At 40.8% G+C, this 17,923-nt stretch overlaps 1 protein-coding gene across 2 annotated transcripts; it reads left to right on the top strand.

Annotated features, from left to right (window-relative positions):
• The first annotated feature begins 12,981 nt into the window (after positions 1–12,981).
• On the top strand, positions 12,982–14,371 carry LOC133914356 (uncharacterized). 2 transcript variants are annotated; one of them, XM_062357473.1, is made up of 5 exons: positions 12,982–13,219; positions 13,295–13,387; positions 13,505–13,572; positions 13,692–13,917; positions 14,027–14,371. In XM_062357473.1, exons 2-5 carry the CDS (start codon positions 13,309–13,311, stop codon positions 14,170–14,172), a joined length of 519 nt encoding a protein of 172 aa, XP_062213457.1. In that variant the 5' UTR covers positions 12,982–13,219; positions 13,295–13,308; the 3' UTR covers positions 14,173–14,371. The 2 variants fall into 2 exon arrangements, with proteins under 2 accessions (XP_062213457.1, XP_062213458.1); XM_062357474.1 differs by having other exon boundaries at positions 12,982–13,223.
• The last annotated feature ends 3,552 nt before the right edge of the window (positions 14,372–17,923 follow it).

The following is a 17,923-nucleotide window of genomic DNA, read 5'->3' as shown; positions in this document are numbered from 1 at the left end:
GTTGTGGTTTACTCTGTACAGTATATACAAGGGTTTATCCTGAAATATAGGCCAATAACGAAGGATATTAACCGCCGTTCCAGTTCCACCTATATATGGGTTCCATGCTCTCAAGGAGTTGAATGGATCCATCTGAACATCTCAGATAAGCGAATCCGTGTAGGGACCGGGATCCTCTGGATTAATGCAGAGACTGTTTGCACAGTAAAATTAGCTTAGGCTACAGTACTTTACATTAGCTAGTCATATGTATTGTACAACAGTGGTATTGTACCTGTTTTATTTCACTGTAGCGCATTACTGTAGTGATGTTGTGCCCTGATGTGTTTTACTGTAGGTACAGTACCTCTCTGTAGCTGCCAGTAGCGACTGCAAGATCCCGATCGATCCGTGTGGACATCTAAGATAAGCAAATCCGCATGGTTATCCGGAACGAATCTTAAGTTTGATTAGTTTCTCCTATTTCTGCTACTCTTCTCCTATTTAATAAAAACATCTAAAATTTAAATAATTTATTCATTCTTACTATCTATCCCCATCCTCCAATTTTCTATCTTATTATCGTCTGTAGATATAATATCTATTATATAAAAAAATAAATAAATAAAAATTAACACATAATCTCTTTGTTTCTCAAACCATTAGCCAGTGTTCAAGAAAGCGCCTGAGTAGACGACTTGATTGGCTCCCGGTCGAATAAAATGAGAGCTCTCGGGAGAACTCAAAAGTTCGCCTGCCCAGTTCCTGAACTGCACGTGGATTTCTTGGGAGCGCTCAATGCTCAGCACTCTCCCTTCCGTTCAAGTAATGGCTAATGGTTATACTACCTCGTCTTAAAATAGACGATATTTTATAGTTAAACACCAGGACCAAAATGAATAATAAAATCATTTTATCTTCTTTTAATACTATTTATTATGTGAAAAAATAGACTTTTATTGAGAAGGATATTACATAATGAAGACGGTAAGATTGAAAAACTAAGACTAAATTTAACTTAAAATCATAGAACCTCATATATTTTAAATATTGTAGAAGATGCTAAAACTTTATCTATTTTAATAAGAGAGTACGAAGAGTATTATATGACTGAGAATAACGACTAGAGGATGTTTGAATAGACATCTTACTAAATTTTTAGATGTTTTTTTCATAATTTTTCACCCAACACGTCTCAAAATAACATGTGGAAGCAAAAATTTAAGAGAAACATATTGCACCAAAAGATCCTCTAAGAAAGTATAACTATCATGAATAGAATTGAGCACTAGGTTCTATTAAAAATCAATCCCTATGTCATCGCACATAAAAGCTTACAATAAGATAAAAACATATAAATACAAGGAGATAGACAGATAGTCATCGAGTTAAAAAAACTCTTTAAGTTAATGATTTAGAGGCAAGTGAATTTAAAACCAATTATAAATGTGAATTTTATACCTCTAGTAACAAAAAGAATCACTTCAACATGGTGAAAAATTTGAGCTCTCAAACCAAAACGAAAATCACAACAAAAATTAAAAATTCGTAACGAAACAAGGGAGTCAATAGAGGAAAACTAGAAGGATATGAACAAAAATATAAGAGGTGACATGATCTTCATTACTTGCAAAGGACAATCCTATTTTCGCCATATTACAAGGTATTTTGCATAAAAAAGCTCTCACCTAATACATAGATTAAGTATTCATCTCCCTCGTAAAACCCTACCATATAACTCTCAAATAGCTAGCTCACCCATATCACACAGTCCAGCTTCTCTATTTATAGGCCTAAGAAGGTTCATTGGCCCTTAAATTTACTTCCTCTCAAAGTACCCCACTCTTCCAATGCGCTCCTACCTGCTACCGATGGTATTTTGGTCCAATCTTTTCTCCATCCATCTGACGGTCATGTTGCTTTCATGAATTAGCTTTGCCTTCACATAAGTTTCACGATGATACTACATGCACTCCATCATTCGATAATTTTAAGAACAAATCTAGAAACCGCCTTACACGCTTCTCAAAGCGTGACTCACCGTCACTTGCTTACACCTTAAGCAAGCGATCCGATGTCGACACATATAATACGTCTCGCGATCTTGACCGCTACAATTCTCTCCCTAAAACCACCTTATCACTATGTCAACATGTCATCTTCATCCACATTCTCACGCTTTACTTGCACTCCACATGTACAGTTAAGATCATCCTTAACTCCACCCGACCACCTTGATCGTCTGGCACTAAGAACCCCCACTTAGCCCTGATTATCCCATCGTTAACTACCAAGTTACATCCATCACCTGCATATCATAAGATAAGCACAAACGTATCTCCAATTTCGATCTCCAATTAGTCATGATAAAAAATCCTCTATCAAAAGAACTCATCCCACAAAAATCATGAACACCGTATGATCCGGTGTGTATTGCCCTCTGATCACCGGACCATCTGGCGCTTGTAATTCTGATTCCATTGAAAACTTCCTAGAAAATCCTTCGGCGAAGAATTTGGTGTACATTCCTCCATCATGGGACCATCCGATGAGTGCAACCCGCCAAACAAGTTATTTTGTAACCTCTTTAGAACAAATGCTCTAGTGAGTCATCCAACGTTCACATTCTACATCGCCGGACCATCCGGTGTGTACAACCTTACTAGACACACTTTGCAACCACTCTGGAAAAATTAGTTCGGCGTGCCCAGCTTCCCATCATCGGACCATCCGGCGTACACTTTAAATCTTGCTTCCGCGTTGAAATACTCCAGAGTGAAACCTTTTAAGCACCGAACCATCTAACGAGTTCACTTTTCTGATCGTCGGATTATCCGGTGAAGCAAATATTTCTAGACCCAGAGACAAAAATGCCAACTTTGTTTTCTCTACAACTTTGGTTAGTCATGATTATAATTGCAATACATAAACATGCTTATGCAAATCCAAAATGATCAAACTAAATTATCAGCCTTGTCAATCACTCATCACATATAAACAAAGACATATTTTAACTTGTTTTCTTAATTTCCCCCTTGATGAGTGCATTGAAAAATTTTAAAGCACAAAGATTTTGGTTTGAAACATTCAACAAGAGAGGCTCAATAAAGTGACCAAAAACTTAAAAAAGAGCAAAATAAGTCACTTGGCATAAGAATGATTGCAAAAGTCCGAAGAGAATCAAAGACAAGCCAATAAAATCTCAAATGCTCAAGATTAAATGCTCCCATTGATGAATGCACGGTTTCATTATGCAAGATTCTTCTTTATGTCTTAGTGCATATTTTATTATGTTCTCCCTTTTGTCAATGCAAACATCAAAGACAAAAGACCATGCAATATTTGAACATGGAATCCTAATGAGCTTCCACAAGTATATCACAAAGCATTTGCAAAGGTTAGAAACATCAAAGGGCTATGGAGAGTAGAATGTGGAGCTCATAATCACATAAAAGCTTAAGAAGAGACAATGACATAAGAGCATAAAGCTTTACAAGCTAATCCTGAAGAATTATTGGCGCATTTAAGTTCACATATCTGAATCGTGTTAAAAGTGACCACCACGTAAGCATCCAATCGTGCCGAGGTAATACAAGCATTAAGAACAAGCAAACTTCAATCTCGAACTAAGCATACAAGTATTCATGACAGTACGCTTTGCAAATGCTCACATATGAAACCAAGACTAAGTTAGATCAAGTAATTAAAAATAGAACATTTATGCATATTTCTTTGTAATTTATTTTATTCTCAAATTGTCTCTTATCCAATCAAAGTGCCATACGACTGGGTATAGTAAACACCTCGAGGCTTCAAGATAACCCTATTGGATCACATCTTAGCACAAGAAACTTGATTGTTCAAGATTGTTCATTTGGCACAAATTATCAAGATTTCACAAGATCAAGTCAAGTAGTGTCTTTACGACACAAGGAACACATGTTCTCCCAAGATTTTATCATGAGCTAAACATTTAACAAAGATAGAAAATATAATCAATGTTCCCCAATTTACTGCCTTGAACTAAGAAATCTAGAGCAAGATATTAATCAAACTAGCCTTAACACAAGCATTGACTAAGCCAAAGTAATTGTGAATATTGTGATCAAGAATGTAGCATTTTATAGTCTACATGATTCATAAAATTACCAAATGTCATCTTTAGGAAAGCTAGCTTGCTTGAAATGTTTCATATCAAAGCATCAAGAGGAACCTAAGATTAAAAGATTACTTCGCCAACTACTCAACTTAGTCCAAATTCAAGACTAGCAATTGAAAATGCTAAATACATACAAATCAAAGCTCAACTAATATGATTATCTTACAAGATAAGATGTAATGCATATACAACAATAGTAAGATAGAGTATGTACAAAGACAAGTCCCCCTCACATAATGTCACATGGATGACACACTCCAAGCTCTTCTTTTAGAAAAGCAAACCTTGATGCATCTAAAGGTTTGGTGACGACATTGGCAAGCTGATGTTGGGTGTCTATGTATCTCAAGTCAATGTCTACCTTTTCATTGTGGTCTCGTAAAAAGTGGAATCTCACATCTATGTGTTTGTTTTTGGAGTGTTGGACTAGGTTATTAGCTAAGCTTATGACACTAGTTTTGTCACGCAAAAGTAACACTCTTGAAGTCTAACCCAAAATCTCTTAAATTAGCAACTATCCATAAAATCTGAGAACAACAATTAGTGGTAGCAACATATTCAGCTTCAGTAGTTGACTGTGCAACACTAGACTGCTTGTGAGAAAACCAACAAACAAGAGAGATACTTAAGAAATAACAACTACCAGAGGTACTCTTCCTATCAATTCTACAACCAGCAAAGTCAGCATCCAATTAAAAGTGAAGAAGATGCAGAAAACTAAAGACACAACTCAAGGGTGTGTTTGAGATACCTCAAAATACGTTTCACTGCTTAGCGATGAGAGGTCCTTGTTGATGCTTGGAAACGAGCACACAAGAAAATAGCAAAGTAGATGTTAGGTTTTGTCACCATCAGATACAGGAGGGAGCCAATCATGCTTCTGTACTCCCGCTAGTCTACCGCCTCACCATCTTCATCTGGATCAAGTACGGTTCAAGTAGACATCAATGTTACTAAGGACTTCGCATCGTTAATGTCGAATTTGTTCAACAGATCCTTAGTGTACTTCGTCTGGTAGACGAATATATCTTACTTGTATTGATTGATTTAAAGTCTAAGGAAGAAGTTGAGCTTGCTCATTATCGACATCTCGAATTCCCTACTCATAGATTCTGCGAACTTAGCCACAAGTGCATGAGAAGATCCACCGAAAAAGATATCATCTACATATATCTGAACAAATAGAAAATCATTGACATGCCTAAAGGTGAACAATGTTTTATCAACTGACCCCATCACATACTCATGTTCTAACAACAAGGACTTAAGGCTATCATATCAAGCCCTAGACGTTTGCTTAAGCCCATACAAAGCCTTCTAAAACTTGTATACTCGATATGGGTATTTGGAGTGCTCAAGACCAAGGGGTTGCTTGACATAGACCTCTTCCTTTATGAACCCATTTAGGAAAGCATTCTTGACATCTATCTGGTACAACTTGAAACCCTGGGATGCCACAAATGCAAGGAGTATCATAATGGTTTCTAGTCTAGTTACTGGTGTAAATGTCTCTCCAAAGTATATCCTCTCTATTTGAGTTAAACCTTAGGTCACAAGTTTAGCTTTGTTTCTAAATACAGACCCATCCTCCCCTATTTATTTTTTAAAACACATTTGGTGCCTATGGTATGAATATTTAGGGGTGGCTCTACAAGGGTCCAAAACTTGTTTTCTCAAAAAAGTTTTCTAGTTCTTCATGCATGATATTGACACAAATTTGAACCAGAAAAAGCTATTCAACATCATAGAGCTCAAAAGATGTAATAAATGCAGAATTAGTGAAATGAGCATGTTGAGCAAATTTGGACCTCGTTACTCTTTCACCAAGATCATCGATCATCAGCTGTAGAGGATGTCTCTGCTGAATGTGCTGAGGGGTCTGGCGCTGTGAAACAATCTCCCTCTCAAACACTGCAGGTGAAGGCTCGAAAGCAGCTGAAGTGGATGTAGAGGTTGCAGGATCCTCTAGAGGTGTTGAAGAAATAGGAGCTAGTTCAGAAGCAGGTGTGATAGTAGAAAGTAGTAGATCATCCTCATCATCATCGAGAGCTGGAAGGCCGTCATCTAAAAAGATGCTTTCGCTCATCTCTTGATCACTTGCACACTCAACAACAGAACTAGTACAAGGGTTTGATTCATCAAAGGTTACATCACAGGACTCTATGATGGTGTTAGTGTTAAGATTATAAACCTTGTAAGAATGACCATGAGGAGAATAACTAAAGAAAATCCTATCAGAAGAATGCGACTCGGATTTGTCAAGATTTTCACGCTTTAGGATAAAGCAACGACATCCAAATACTCTTAAGTGAGAAACCTTCGGCTTCCTCCTAAAGTGAACTCATAAGAAGTCACATTGGAAGCTGTGCTAATAGCCTCTGCCTAAAACTTTTTAGGAGTCATATGCTCACCAAGCATCGTTCTAGCCATCTCAATCAAAGTTCAATTCTTTTTTTCAACTATATCATTCTGCTGAGAAACACGTAGAGCAGAAAACTAATGCTTAATGTCATATTCAAGACGAAAAGTATCAAATAGATAGTTCTTGAACTCGGTGTCATTATCACTGTGAATTATTTTCAATGCATCAGGGAGTTTCTTGAACAATCTCAAAGCTAAACTTCGAAAGTGTAAGAACACTTCATCCTTACTCACAAGAAAAAAGACCTAAGAGTATAAAGAGTAGTCATCAACAATGATAAGTACATGCCACTTCCCACCCACCGAATGAACTCAAGAAGGACCAACAGTGTCCATATGATGAAGTTCTCCTGGACGTTCAATCATCACCAGCTTGACTGGTGGGTGAGAGGCAACAACCATCTTTTCATGCCAACAAGGAGCATAAATAAGGTTCTTCTCAAACTTGAGATTAGGCAATCCTTGGATCAAGCCTAGAGCACTCCAACAAGAAAGTAAATCAAAACTCATGTGCCCTAGCCTCCTATACCACATCCAAAGCTCAGAAGAAGGTTGTGCAATTAAACACCGAGAAGAACCATAAAACTAGAAAAAATCGGCTCTAAAAACTCTCCCAACTCGGGAAATCCGAGAAACCAAAACACATGAGGAATCAAGAACTCGAGAAGTATTGCATTCGAAACACACTTCCAATTCATCATCTAGAAACTGAGATACAGAGAGTAAATTGTATCATAAATGTTCCACCAAGGCCACATCTTTGAGAGTGAAACTCTCACTAATCTTTACCATACATTTGTCCTTCACTCTTCCTTTTTTTTGTCACTCCCAGATGTGATGTACTCATGTCACTTCATTGGGTGAGGTTGGAGAACCATGATGCATCTCTAGTCATATGGTGCAAACAACCGAAGTTGATTGTTCTATAGGCCTCCCCTGCCACCTACATCATGTAAGAAGAGCTCGAGTACTCAGTATTGGGGCAAGTAAGAAACTTCTTGGGAATCAAGCACCGAGTCGCTTGAGGAGAAGGGGTGAAAACAGGTGTATGTAAATTGACCCTAGCACATTAGGGGTGAACACAGGAAAATGTGATCCGCCAAAGTGTTTTGACTCAAAACCTCTTACATGCAGACCAAAACCATATGAATCATGTTATGGTCTACGCCAGGCACTGCCTCTAGAAGAGAGCTAAGAAGCATCAAAAACTCGTGAGGGAGAGCAAGGAAAAGGCTCATGTACACCAAAAAAAGGGGTGATACATGTCCCGAGAACTCCACTCCTACTCACGCTTCTCATCTCTCCTATGGAGAAAACATAACTCAAACAGGTGACCCTCTCTCTAGCAATAGATGGACACATAGCACCTCTTAGGGACTGGCCTGTTGGTCACTCTAGGTTCTGTCATAGGAGTTTTCATCTTAGGCTGAGGAGATCTATTGGGTTGTGCCTTTGAAAGCTCTTTCTTCTTGACTCTAGCATGGTGGGTGCGATAAACACAGTTTTCCTTGGCCCATTGTAGGCAACTCTCTAAAAGCTCAACCTATGCCTTATCCGCACATATATTGGTTTTGGCCAAGATCAAATCCATTTTATCTTTGCCTTATGAGCATTTCTCCATAAGAGAAAGTAGATACTTATTCTCTGCTATGAGCTTCTAAACTTGCCCTCTAACCCAGCTGAGTTTGTCCGTAAAGATGCTGCAGGTGGAATAATTTGGCTGCACATCCTTAGAGCTCTCAGCATTCTCCAATCTAGACTCTAACTCTTTAATATACTCGACTTTCACTTCAACATCCTTTGTGAGCAAAGGGCAGTTCTTGCAAGCACCTAAGAGAGTAGGTCTAGACTTCTCCTTAAAGAGTTTCTTCTCGGTAGTCTCAAGCCGACTAGCGACTTGAGTATTGTTGGAGCAAGAGTTTGTTTTGCCCCAACAAGTGCGGCGAGAGTTTCTTCTAAGGAGGAGACTCAAGCTTGGAGATGAAGTTTGAAAGGAACACCACAAATATATTGATGATAGGAAAATATATTACTCTGGGAGGAGTATCACAACGTTCGCTGTGATGCGTGTTCTTTTTCGCTGTGACCTCGGGTTTCTCCTCCCTTTCCCAGAGGACCATGGCCTCCTATTTATAGGACCATACGTAGCTTGGCGTATAAGCTATCATAATGTACAAATATCCAGGATCCGGCTAAATTACTGAACCTTATCCCGGATAACTACCTTCTATCCTATCAGGAGATAAATATTCATCGTGGTAATTATCGTGGTGCTTGCCCCCTGAAGGGGGTGAGTCGGTCGCCAATTGCGGCCCGTCGCCGCACTGTTAGGGGTGTCAGGATAGCCCTCATCACACCAGGGTGTCAGAGTGACGCCCATTAGCTTAGGTCTTTAATGCCGGTCACTTCCTGGTAGGCAAAGCACGACCGACACCCCCCCCCCCTTTTGACAGATCTTCTCAGGGCCTGTTGACTCACCCTGCTGCCTTTAGGAAGGTAGCCTGATCATCCCGAGGTGGGGACCTCAGGAGATATAGAACAGGGAGGTGAAGGCTTTGGGAAGCGGGACCCCGGAGGGTCGGGGCTTCGGAAGTCGAAGCTTCATAGGACTGAGGTTTCGGGAGGCCGTGTTTTGGAAGGCTTCGGAGGTTGAACCGGCAGAGCCAAGGGAGGGCTTTGTAGGTGTGAAGAGGTACCATGAAAGGATCTGATGATATCAAAGATAGAGCTTTTAACAGAGGGTTTGGAGATCAAGGCTCCGGAGGGACCTGGATAGTGATCTTCAACCGTTATCCTCATGCTGGTTTATTCCCCCCCCCCCCCAACAAGCATACAAAGTTCAAAACTCGGCAAGCTCACTCATGACCGCAAGACAACTATCACATTCCTCATCCTTGGCCCTAGACCTAAGAACTCAAGCTAAGATAAAGAATATTCTAGCCTAGACTTGAGTTCCCTAACCTCACGAACCACTTTCTTGAGTAATCTATCTTGGCTAACAAGAGTATTATTCAAGGTATCAACTTAAGCAGAAAGCTATTCGTAAGAAGGTGATACCTCAGAAGGATCAAGCTCGGGGTCGTTGTCGTTGTCATCCACCATGAAGCAAAGGCCAATGAAATCCTTGTTCTTCACGGGTGGCTCCTCCTTCTTCGAGCTTTCGTCCTCGCTTAAGGACATGTCGACATCGCTGAGTGTTGCCACAAAAGCTCGTGAAGCCACTTTGGTCGCCTTCTTGGCCATCTTATCACGGTTCTTGAATTAGATCTTCTTGTTCTTTGTTGTGCTTGTTGTGGTCATGGTTTCGATCCTCCTTCTTCTTGAGTTTGGGGCAGTCTTTCTTGAAGTGAGTAGTGTATCCACACTCATAACAAGTCTCGATAGTTGTTGTAGAAGTTGGTGAACTTCTTTGCAATAATGATAAATCTTCATCATCAAGTATGTCTACCCGCTCTTCTATGATAGAGATCAAGAAAGACAAAACAACTCTACTAGGTGAAGTGTTAGTATAAGAAAGACCAACTCTACCCTAACTGCCACCACTAGATCCAGAAATCAATACCATGTTCTAAGAAGGGGGTTTCCTAGACCTATCCTAGCTACATTGGCTATTTGTATGGATTTTATCTTGTTGAAGAGTTCATCACAAGTCAATATATTATAACTAGATGACTCCTAAATGTTAGAGATCTTTATTTCCCATATGTTATGGTTAAGATCATAGAGAAGTTTGATCGACCTCTTATGATGAGAGTAAGGCAAAACCCTAGTGAATCTAAGATTGCTAATAATCCCATCAAATCGAGCAAGCATAGCATCCAAAGACTCTCCAAGTCTTTGTACGGACATCTGATATTCCTGATTGTACGTGCTCTAACGATGAGCCTTGATCAAGTAAGTGTCCTCTTGAAAGACACTAAGAGTGAACCAAATCTCTCTAACAGTATGAAGGTGCTAAACTGTATCAAACTAATTATGACTTAGACTGGTGGACAATATATTTCTAGCTTTGATGTTGTCTTCACATCGTTGAATATGAACATGAGAAGTGCGAGCGATAGGAAGTTCATAGTTGGAGTCAACAATCTTCGATATAACACTTTCTTGGCTTAAGAAATAAGCCTGTATGCACACCTTCCGGTAAAAAAATCACAATCTTCAAAGAAAGGGATCTTCCTATGTCTCTTTATTGTCTCCTATGGATCATAAAGTAGGTTAAGGTTAATAAATGATCAAACTCAACTCTGATACTAATTGTAGAATAAAAAATAACGATTAGAGAGGGGTGAATAGGCATCTTGCCAAATTCTTGGATAGCCTTTTCCTAATCTTTCACCCAACGTGCATCAAAATAATATGCGGAAGCAAAAACTCAAGAGAAACTCGTTGCACCAAAATACCCTCTAAGAAAGAATGATTCTCATGAATGGAACTGAACACTTGGTTCCATTGAAAATCAACTCATACATCATCGCACACTAAAACTTTCAATTAGAGAAAGAAACAGTTAAATCCAAGAAGATAGTCACCGAGTGAAAACAACTCTTCAAGTTGATGATTTAGAGGTAAGTGAATATAAGACCAATTCTGAATGTATGCCTCTAGTAACAAGAAAAACCACTTCAACATGGTGAAAAATTTCAGCTCTAAAACCAAAAAAAAATCGTAACAAAAACTAAAAAAGTCGCAACAAAATAAGGGAGCCAATAGAGGGAAATTAGAATAAGATGAACATAAGCATAAGAGGTAACATGATCTTTATTACTTGCAAAGGATAACCCTATTTTTGATAAATTATAAGGTATTTTACATACAAAAAGCTCTCACCTAATACATAGGCTAAACACTTCTCTCTCTCCTAAAACCCTACTACATTACTCTCAAATGGCTGGCTCACCCATCTCACATAGCCTTCTCCCTCTATTTATAGACCTAGGGAGGTTTCTTGGCCCTTAAGTTTCTTTGCTCCCAAAGTATCCATCTCTTCTTATACACTCCTATCTACCACCGGTGGCATTTTGATCCGACCTTTTCTCCATCCATCGATGGCCGTGACGCCTTCATGACTCAGCTTTGTCTTGGCGTAAGCTTCATGTAATGCCACATACATTCCATCCTTTCACGATTTTGAGGTTAAACCGCGAAAACGCATTGCACGCTTCTCAAAGCGTGACTCACCACCATTTTCTTACACCTTAAGCAAGTGATTCGATGTCGACGCGTATACTACATCTCGCGATCTTGACCACCGGTAAGTCTCTCCTGCTCCCGATCCCTCTGACTGCCTTGTCATTTGCACCGGTATTACCTTCACTTGACTTTATCAAAATACCGTCTTCTCGCGCTTTGCTTGCACTCCACATGTACAGTTAGGATCACTCTTAACTCCACCGGGCCAGCTTAATCTTCAGGCACCAAGCACCCTCGCTTGGCCCTAATCATCCCGTCTTCGATCGTCAAGTTACATCAATCACCTACACATCATAAGACAAGCACAAGTGTATCTTCAATTCCTATCTCTAATTAGTCATTATAAAAAAAAATCTCTATCAAAAGAATTCATAAAAAAAATCATGAACACCGGATGATCCAACGTGTATTGCCCTCTGATCACCAAACCATCCAGTGCTTGTAATTCTGACTCCACTAAAAACTTCCTAGAAAATCCTCTGACAAAGCATCCGGTGTACACTCCTCCATCGCCGGACTATCCGATGAGTGCAATCCACTAGACAAGTCATTTTGCAATCTTCCTGGAACAAATGCTCCAGTGAGGCATCCAGCGTTCACATCCTCTATCGTCGAACCATCCGATGTGTACATCCTTGCCAGACACGTTTTGCAACCTCTTTAAAAAAATTAGTCTGGCGTGCCCAGCTTCCCATTACCAAATCATCCGATGTACACTTTAAATCTTGCTTCTGCATTGAAATACTCCAGCGTGAAACCTTTTGAACGCTGGATCATCTGGCGAGTTTACTTTTTTAACACCGGATCATCCGATAAGGCAAAAAAATTTTAGGCTCAGAGACAAAAATTTCAACTTTGCTTTCTTTGCAACTTTAGTTGGTCGTGATTATAATTGTAATACATAAACATATTCATGCAATCCTAAAATCATCAAACAAAATTATCAATCGCTCATCACATATAAATTAAAATATATTTTAATTTAGTTTCTCATATATATATATATATATATATATATATATATATATATATATATATATATATATATATATATCCGGTATGGCAAAGAACTAGACAAAATGCTGTCAGTTTGTACAACCCCACGGACCACGAATCCAACCAAAATGCTAGATGATAGTATCGCCAAATCCGGCGAAAACGAGAGCATGTCACGGCACGTCAAAGTCCTGTCAAACACGGCAGAAGCGTCCCTCCCGTTTTCTTCGCACCAAACGGCGCACAGGAACTTTAAGTCTGGGCCAACCGCAGCAAAAGAGCAACTTTATCACTACGTTGCATTTACACAAAGTAGCTACTGTAGCTAGCCAAGCAGCCGTTCCCACCTGGTCCGATTCCATTCAAGTTCCAAATCGTGCATCTCTTCGTAACTTTCGGGCTCTCCATCCAGAAGCATGCAAACCGCAGGGAAAAGAAGCGAATGAGTGAGTGGAAAAGAACCGGCAGGTGCAGGTAGGTATGAACTCTGAACTTGCCCGTCGTCTCATCTTCTCTTTCGTTAAAGAGAGCTCGTTCGATGACCACCAGTCCTCCGATGGGCGATGGGCGGCCTCTCTGCTCGCCGCTGGTGCAGCCGTTTCGCGGCCGTGCTTTGCCTCTGCGCGACCTTCTGTGAACCAGGTGCATCCTCATCAGCCCGTTAGCACAGCAAAGAGCACAAATACACGTCGTTACTTCAACATGGCGATGGTAATGCTCCAATGTTCATGCGAAATTTGCGAATTTTCTACATGACAGATGTCGTCCGGACGGATCCTGTGCCGAACTTGCCCGCGAGGTCGCTGGAATGCTTCGAGGACGGCCAGGTGAGTAACGTGCGACGCTGCGTCGTCAAGGCGTGTCTCTTGGCATCATCAATTTGCATGCGTGTGTACGTGCACCGTTCGTTACGTCTGTTCCGTTCGTCCGCTGCCGCGCCTCGCAGGTGTACAGCTGCTGCGAGGGCGCGTACAGGCTGAACCCGTCGGGGATCATCGCCGTGCCGATTGGGGTGGTGGACTACTACTGCGGCGGGGCGTGCGTGGTGGAGACGGAGGACGTGCTCAACTGCGTGGCCAGCGCGCTGGACGGCTTCGCCTTCTACAACGGCGCCTCCGTCGAGGACGTGCGCTACGCCCTCAGGAGGGGCTGTAGCCACACCGTCAGAAGAGGTCCGCGAGTTCGTCTGTCTCCTAGCACTCGATCTAGCTAGTTTCAGCATGTGTTGTTCGACCAGCACAGCGCAGATACTGACTGCATGAGCTCGTCGTCGGCGTGCAGGGGATTTCAACGATTTGGAGCCACATATGGGCGACTACCCGGACATCTACGGCGACTACGACAGCAACGATGGCACCAAAGTTGCCGCTCCTCTGAGGTTGCTCGCATTTCTCGCCGGCGCCTGGCTGCTGTTCATTGGTCCCTGAAGATAGTGTATTGTACTGACTTTACGCGTCAATGATGACTTAAAACGTACCTTGCTCCTGTCGTGCAGGGCATGTTTTTTTCTCTCCCCAAGGGAGTATATTATGTACCCTATCGCACCGAGCTACGCACAGTGCAGGCTGGTCTGCAATGTTTAAATCGCAACATAGTAAATTTACGGTTGAGCTCAAGAAGTGAAAATAGTGACCAGCAGCAATTGTCAAATACTATTCGGGTGCATGTATCAGCACCAGATTTATGTTCAGACCATCCCATAAGAGAAGAGAATCATTTATTCAACAAGAATGTCAGACGGACGAGCTGTATCTTCACTTCATGGAGTGACGATCAAGCAGACTTCCTGACTATAAACTGGAACATCAGAGGTCAACTATCTTCACGAGTTTTGTATAGGTGACACGATTGCCTCTTGTGGAATTGCTCTCAGCAAGCCCGGTTTGGACCAAGTCTTGCAGAGAACAACCATGCCAGAGTTAAAACTAATGAAAGGCATAAAAACTTGGTCATATCAACACGCCATTAAAACTGGCAATATCAAAAATGTTTCTCAAGAGGGAAAACAGACAGCTATTATTATGGTCAAGATCCAACCCATAGCCCTGTAAGATTGGTCGGCCCAACAGCTCACGCATGGGTACTGTTCACCAGCGTGAACAGTGCCGTACGTAGTGTAGCAGCAGCAGGATTCACATTTTTTTTTTGCCCGTTAAGCAAATTAGAGTTTTTTTAGAATCTTCTAAATTATAATAGATTACTTAGAGACTAAGTTAGTTTCTCTATATAAAAAGAAATAAATCATCAATAAAAAGATAAATAAGAATTAAATGAGAAACTTTCTTCTTGTTGTCTAGCGTCTGGCATCTGGCCGACTCTCGTCTTCTCTCTTTCATGCCGCCACCTTTTTTGTCCAAATCCTAACCGCTGCCCACCATAGCCGTCGGTAACCTCTATGGTAGCTATCCCCCTACTCTCCTCCCTCTAATAAACAACAACTATTACAACTGCGTTTAAAAGTTGAACGGTGAATATGGTATAAAGTGTAGACTGACCCCAGAAAAAAATTCAGATCATAGTTCAGTCAGTAACTATACTAAACAATCAAGTGCCATCTTGACCATCTGGACACTGAATATAAACCTTAAACATGTTTACCTCTGTTGGAAGACAGACCAAAACTGACCCGTAGTTATGCTGAGCCAACAAAGAATTAACCTTCATCACACAAAATATAATAGTACAGTATGGAAAAGGATAAGAAGAAGAAAGTTCCTAGAGAATCCAATGAATCATGTCGACGGAAGCCAAATAAAAGATTCAAGCATCTGTCCTTAACATTCCTGTTTGACAAAAACTTCCCCGAGTTGTGAACAATGCACCTTAAATCTTTCACCTGCAGTTGTAAAATAAAGATAATACAACTGTGTGCACTAATAATAGAGGAATTTCTTATAGAAAAAATGCTATCGTTTGTATGCTACCTTGGTATACCCCACTCTGTTTTGGTCAAAGTACCGAAATGCTAAGAAGATAGGAAAAAAAACACAGGTTAGCAATGTTATAATTTGCCGTGGTAACTCTTATTCTCTATCATGCAACAAAGAAAATTACCTGCAACAGGTCCTTATCAACCACTTCATCCTTTGCCGAATTTCCTGTCTGTGATACAGTTGTTATTCCCTCCTTACTGACAGCCTTTTCTCCAACTTCGATCACTCCTTTCTCGGATGTAGACTGTTTATCCACCCCTGAAGAAGGTTTTTCATCGAAGCTAGCAATGTTTTCTAATCTAAGCTCCTTCCCAGTTTCCTTGTTTCTGTTATGTTCTGCTTTTACTTCCTGTATGGCCTTTGCATTGTTTAAAATTTCTTGGTTGACCTCTGTTTTGTTCGAATTACACTCATTCTGCAGAACAGAACATAAATAATTTCACAAAAACACAAGCTATAAATAGCATATCAGACAGTTCATCTTCATGAATATCTATTATCTTACAAAAATGGTGTGCAGAAAAAGAATAGTTTACCTGTTCTTCAGCAGTAGCATTATCCATGTCCTCACCGTCATATATTTCTACTTCTTCAGGATCTTGTTCATACTAAGGATCTTCATCTCCCATTCACTGTCGAAGCTAGGGAGGAGCCAATGGAGAGCACATGATCCAAGGTGCCTTTGGCATAGTGGATAATCCACTTGATCAAGACGAGGTGAGGCTTGCATGGATCATGCATGAAGAGACACACATGTTGGATGGCGTATGCCAGATCAGGTCGTTTGAGGGTCAGATCCTAGAGAGCACCCAGTGAGGCTTTGGTACTCCGTTGGATTGGCGACAGGAGGACCATCAAGGCCGATAGCTTGGCATGAGCGTCAATAGGTGTTGCTATTGAGTGACACTTGGCCATGCCAGTGTGCTGAAGCAGGTCGATAGCATATTGACACTAAGACAAGAACATCCCATGAGTGGTCCGAGTGACGAAGATGCCATGGAAGTGGTGGAGCGCATCGAGATCTGTCATGGCAAACTCGGAGTGGAGGTGACAGATGATGCGCTCCAAAAGCTGTGTAGTAGATGCCGTGAGGATGATGTTGTCGACGTAGACTAGAAGGAAGGCGAGATTTGGGCCATCCTTGAACACGAATAGAGATGTATCACAAGACAAGGCGTGGAATCCCATAGTGCAGATGTGTGAGGTGAATCGCTAGTACCATGCATGAGGAACCTGCTTTAGACCGTACAGGGATTTGTGGAGTCAACAGACATGCTCCATGCTAGACGGATCTACAAAAAGCCTAGAGGTTGCCGACAATACACTATTTCATCAAGAATGCCAAGGAGGAATGTGTTCTTGACATCTAGCTGATAAATCGGCCATGTGTGGGAGGCGGTGAGAATGAGAATGACTCTTATGGTTGATGGCTTCACAGTGGGGCTGAAGGTATCATAAAATCCACACTTGATAGCGAACCACCCACCGCACCTTGTAATGAGCAAGGGATCCATCAGCATGAAACTTGTGTTTGAAGATCCACTTCCTAGAGACAGCATTGGCCATGTGCGGTCGCGGGACAAGGGTCCAGGTGCCATTGGCAGTCAGGGCATTATACTCATCTGTCATGTTCTAATGCTAGTTGGAGTCTGCAAGGCCACTCTGATAGTTGGTGGGTATCGGAGAGGCCGAGGAGTGTGTCGTCGACAGATTGACCTGGTGCACAGGTTTGACTACACTATGACATGCACGGGTGATCATGGGATGTAGTCCGACAATTGGCTAGGGTGTTGGGCCATCCAGTGGAACGTCCAGGCCCTCCTAGCTAGGAGTTGGCTGCGTTTGCACTGAGATCCTAGGCAAGTGTAACACCATGAGTTTTAGCACTATTAGAAAATAGAAAAAATCACTTCAAATTAAAAATTTCTAATTATTAAACTAATATAAAATCAAGGAAATATATATTTGATGTATATGTACTTGTATGTATATATTCAAATATATTATTTTGGTTAAGTATTCAAAAGATCGCTAGGTTAATTTTTAAATTAATCGTTGCAATAAATTGAGCATATGCATTCTGGTTTATTGTTTTTATGGTTTTTGTGTGGCGATTCGAATTTGACTGTCTCTCAAATTCAAATCTTCCTAATCAAAATCAATCCATGAAAATCGATCTTCCAATCCAACTCAAATATTCTTTTTGAATCAATCTCAAATCAAAACCTTAAATTCAAATACTTCT

This window comes from Phragmites australis, chromosome 4, assembly GCF_958298935.1.
Source record: "Phragmites australis chromosome 4, lpPhrAust1.1, whole genome shotgun sequence".
Classification (NCBI taxonomy): domain Eukaryota; kingdom Viridiplantae; phylum Streptophyta; class Magnoliopsida; order Poales; family Poaceae; genus Phragmites; species Phragmites australis.
The sequence above is the reverse complement of the archived record's forward strand: the minus strand, read 5'-3'. Positions and strand labels throughout refer to the sequence as shown.

Coding starts and splice junctions, on each gene's coding strand:
- LOC133914356 (XM_062357473.1), top strand. CDS start 13,309: ATGGGCGGCCTCTCTGCTCGCCGCTGGTGCAGCCGTTTCGCGGCCGTG. Junction 13,388..13,504: donor CGCGACCTTCTGTGAACCAG/GTGCATCCTCAT, acceptor TCTACATGACAG/ATGTCGTCCGGACGGATCCT. Junction 13,573..13,691: donor AATGCTTCGAGGACGGCCAG/GTGAGTAACGTG, acceptor CGCGCCTCGCAG/GTGTACAGCTGCTGCGAGGG.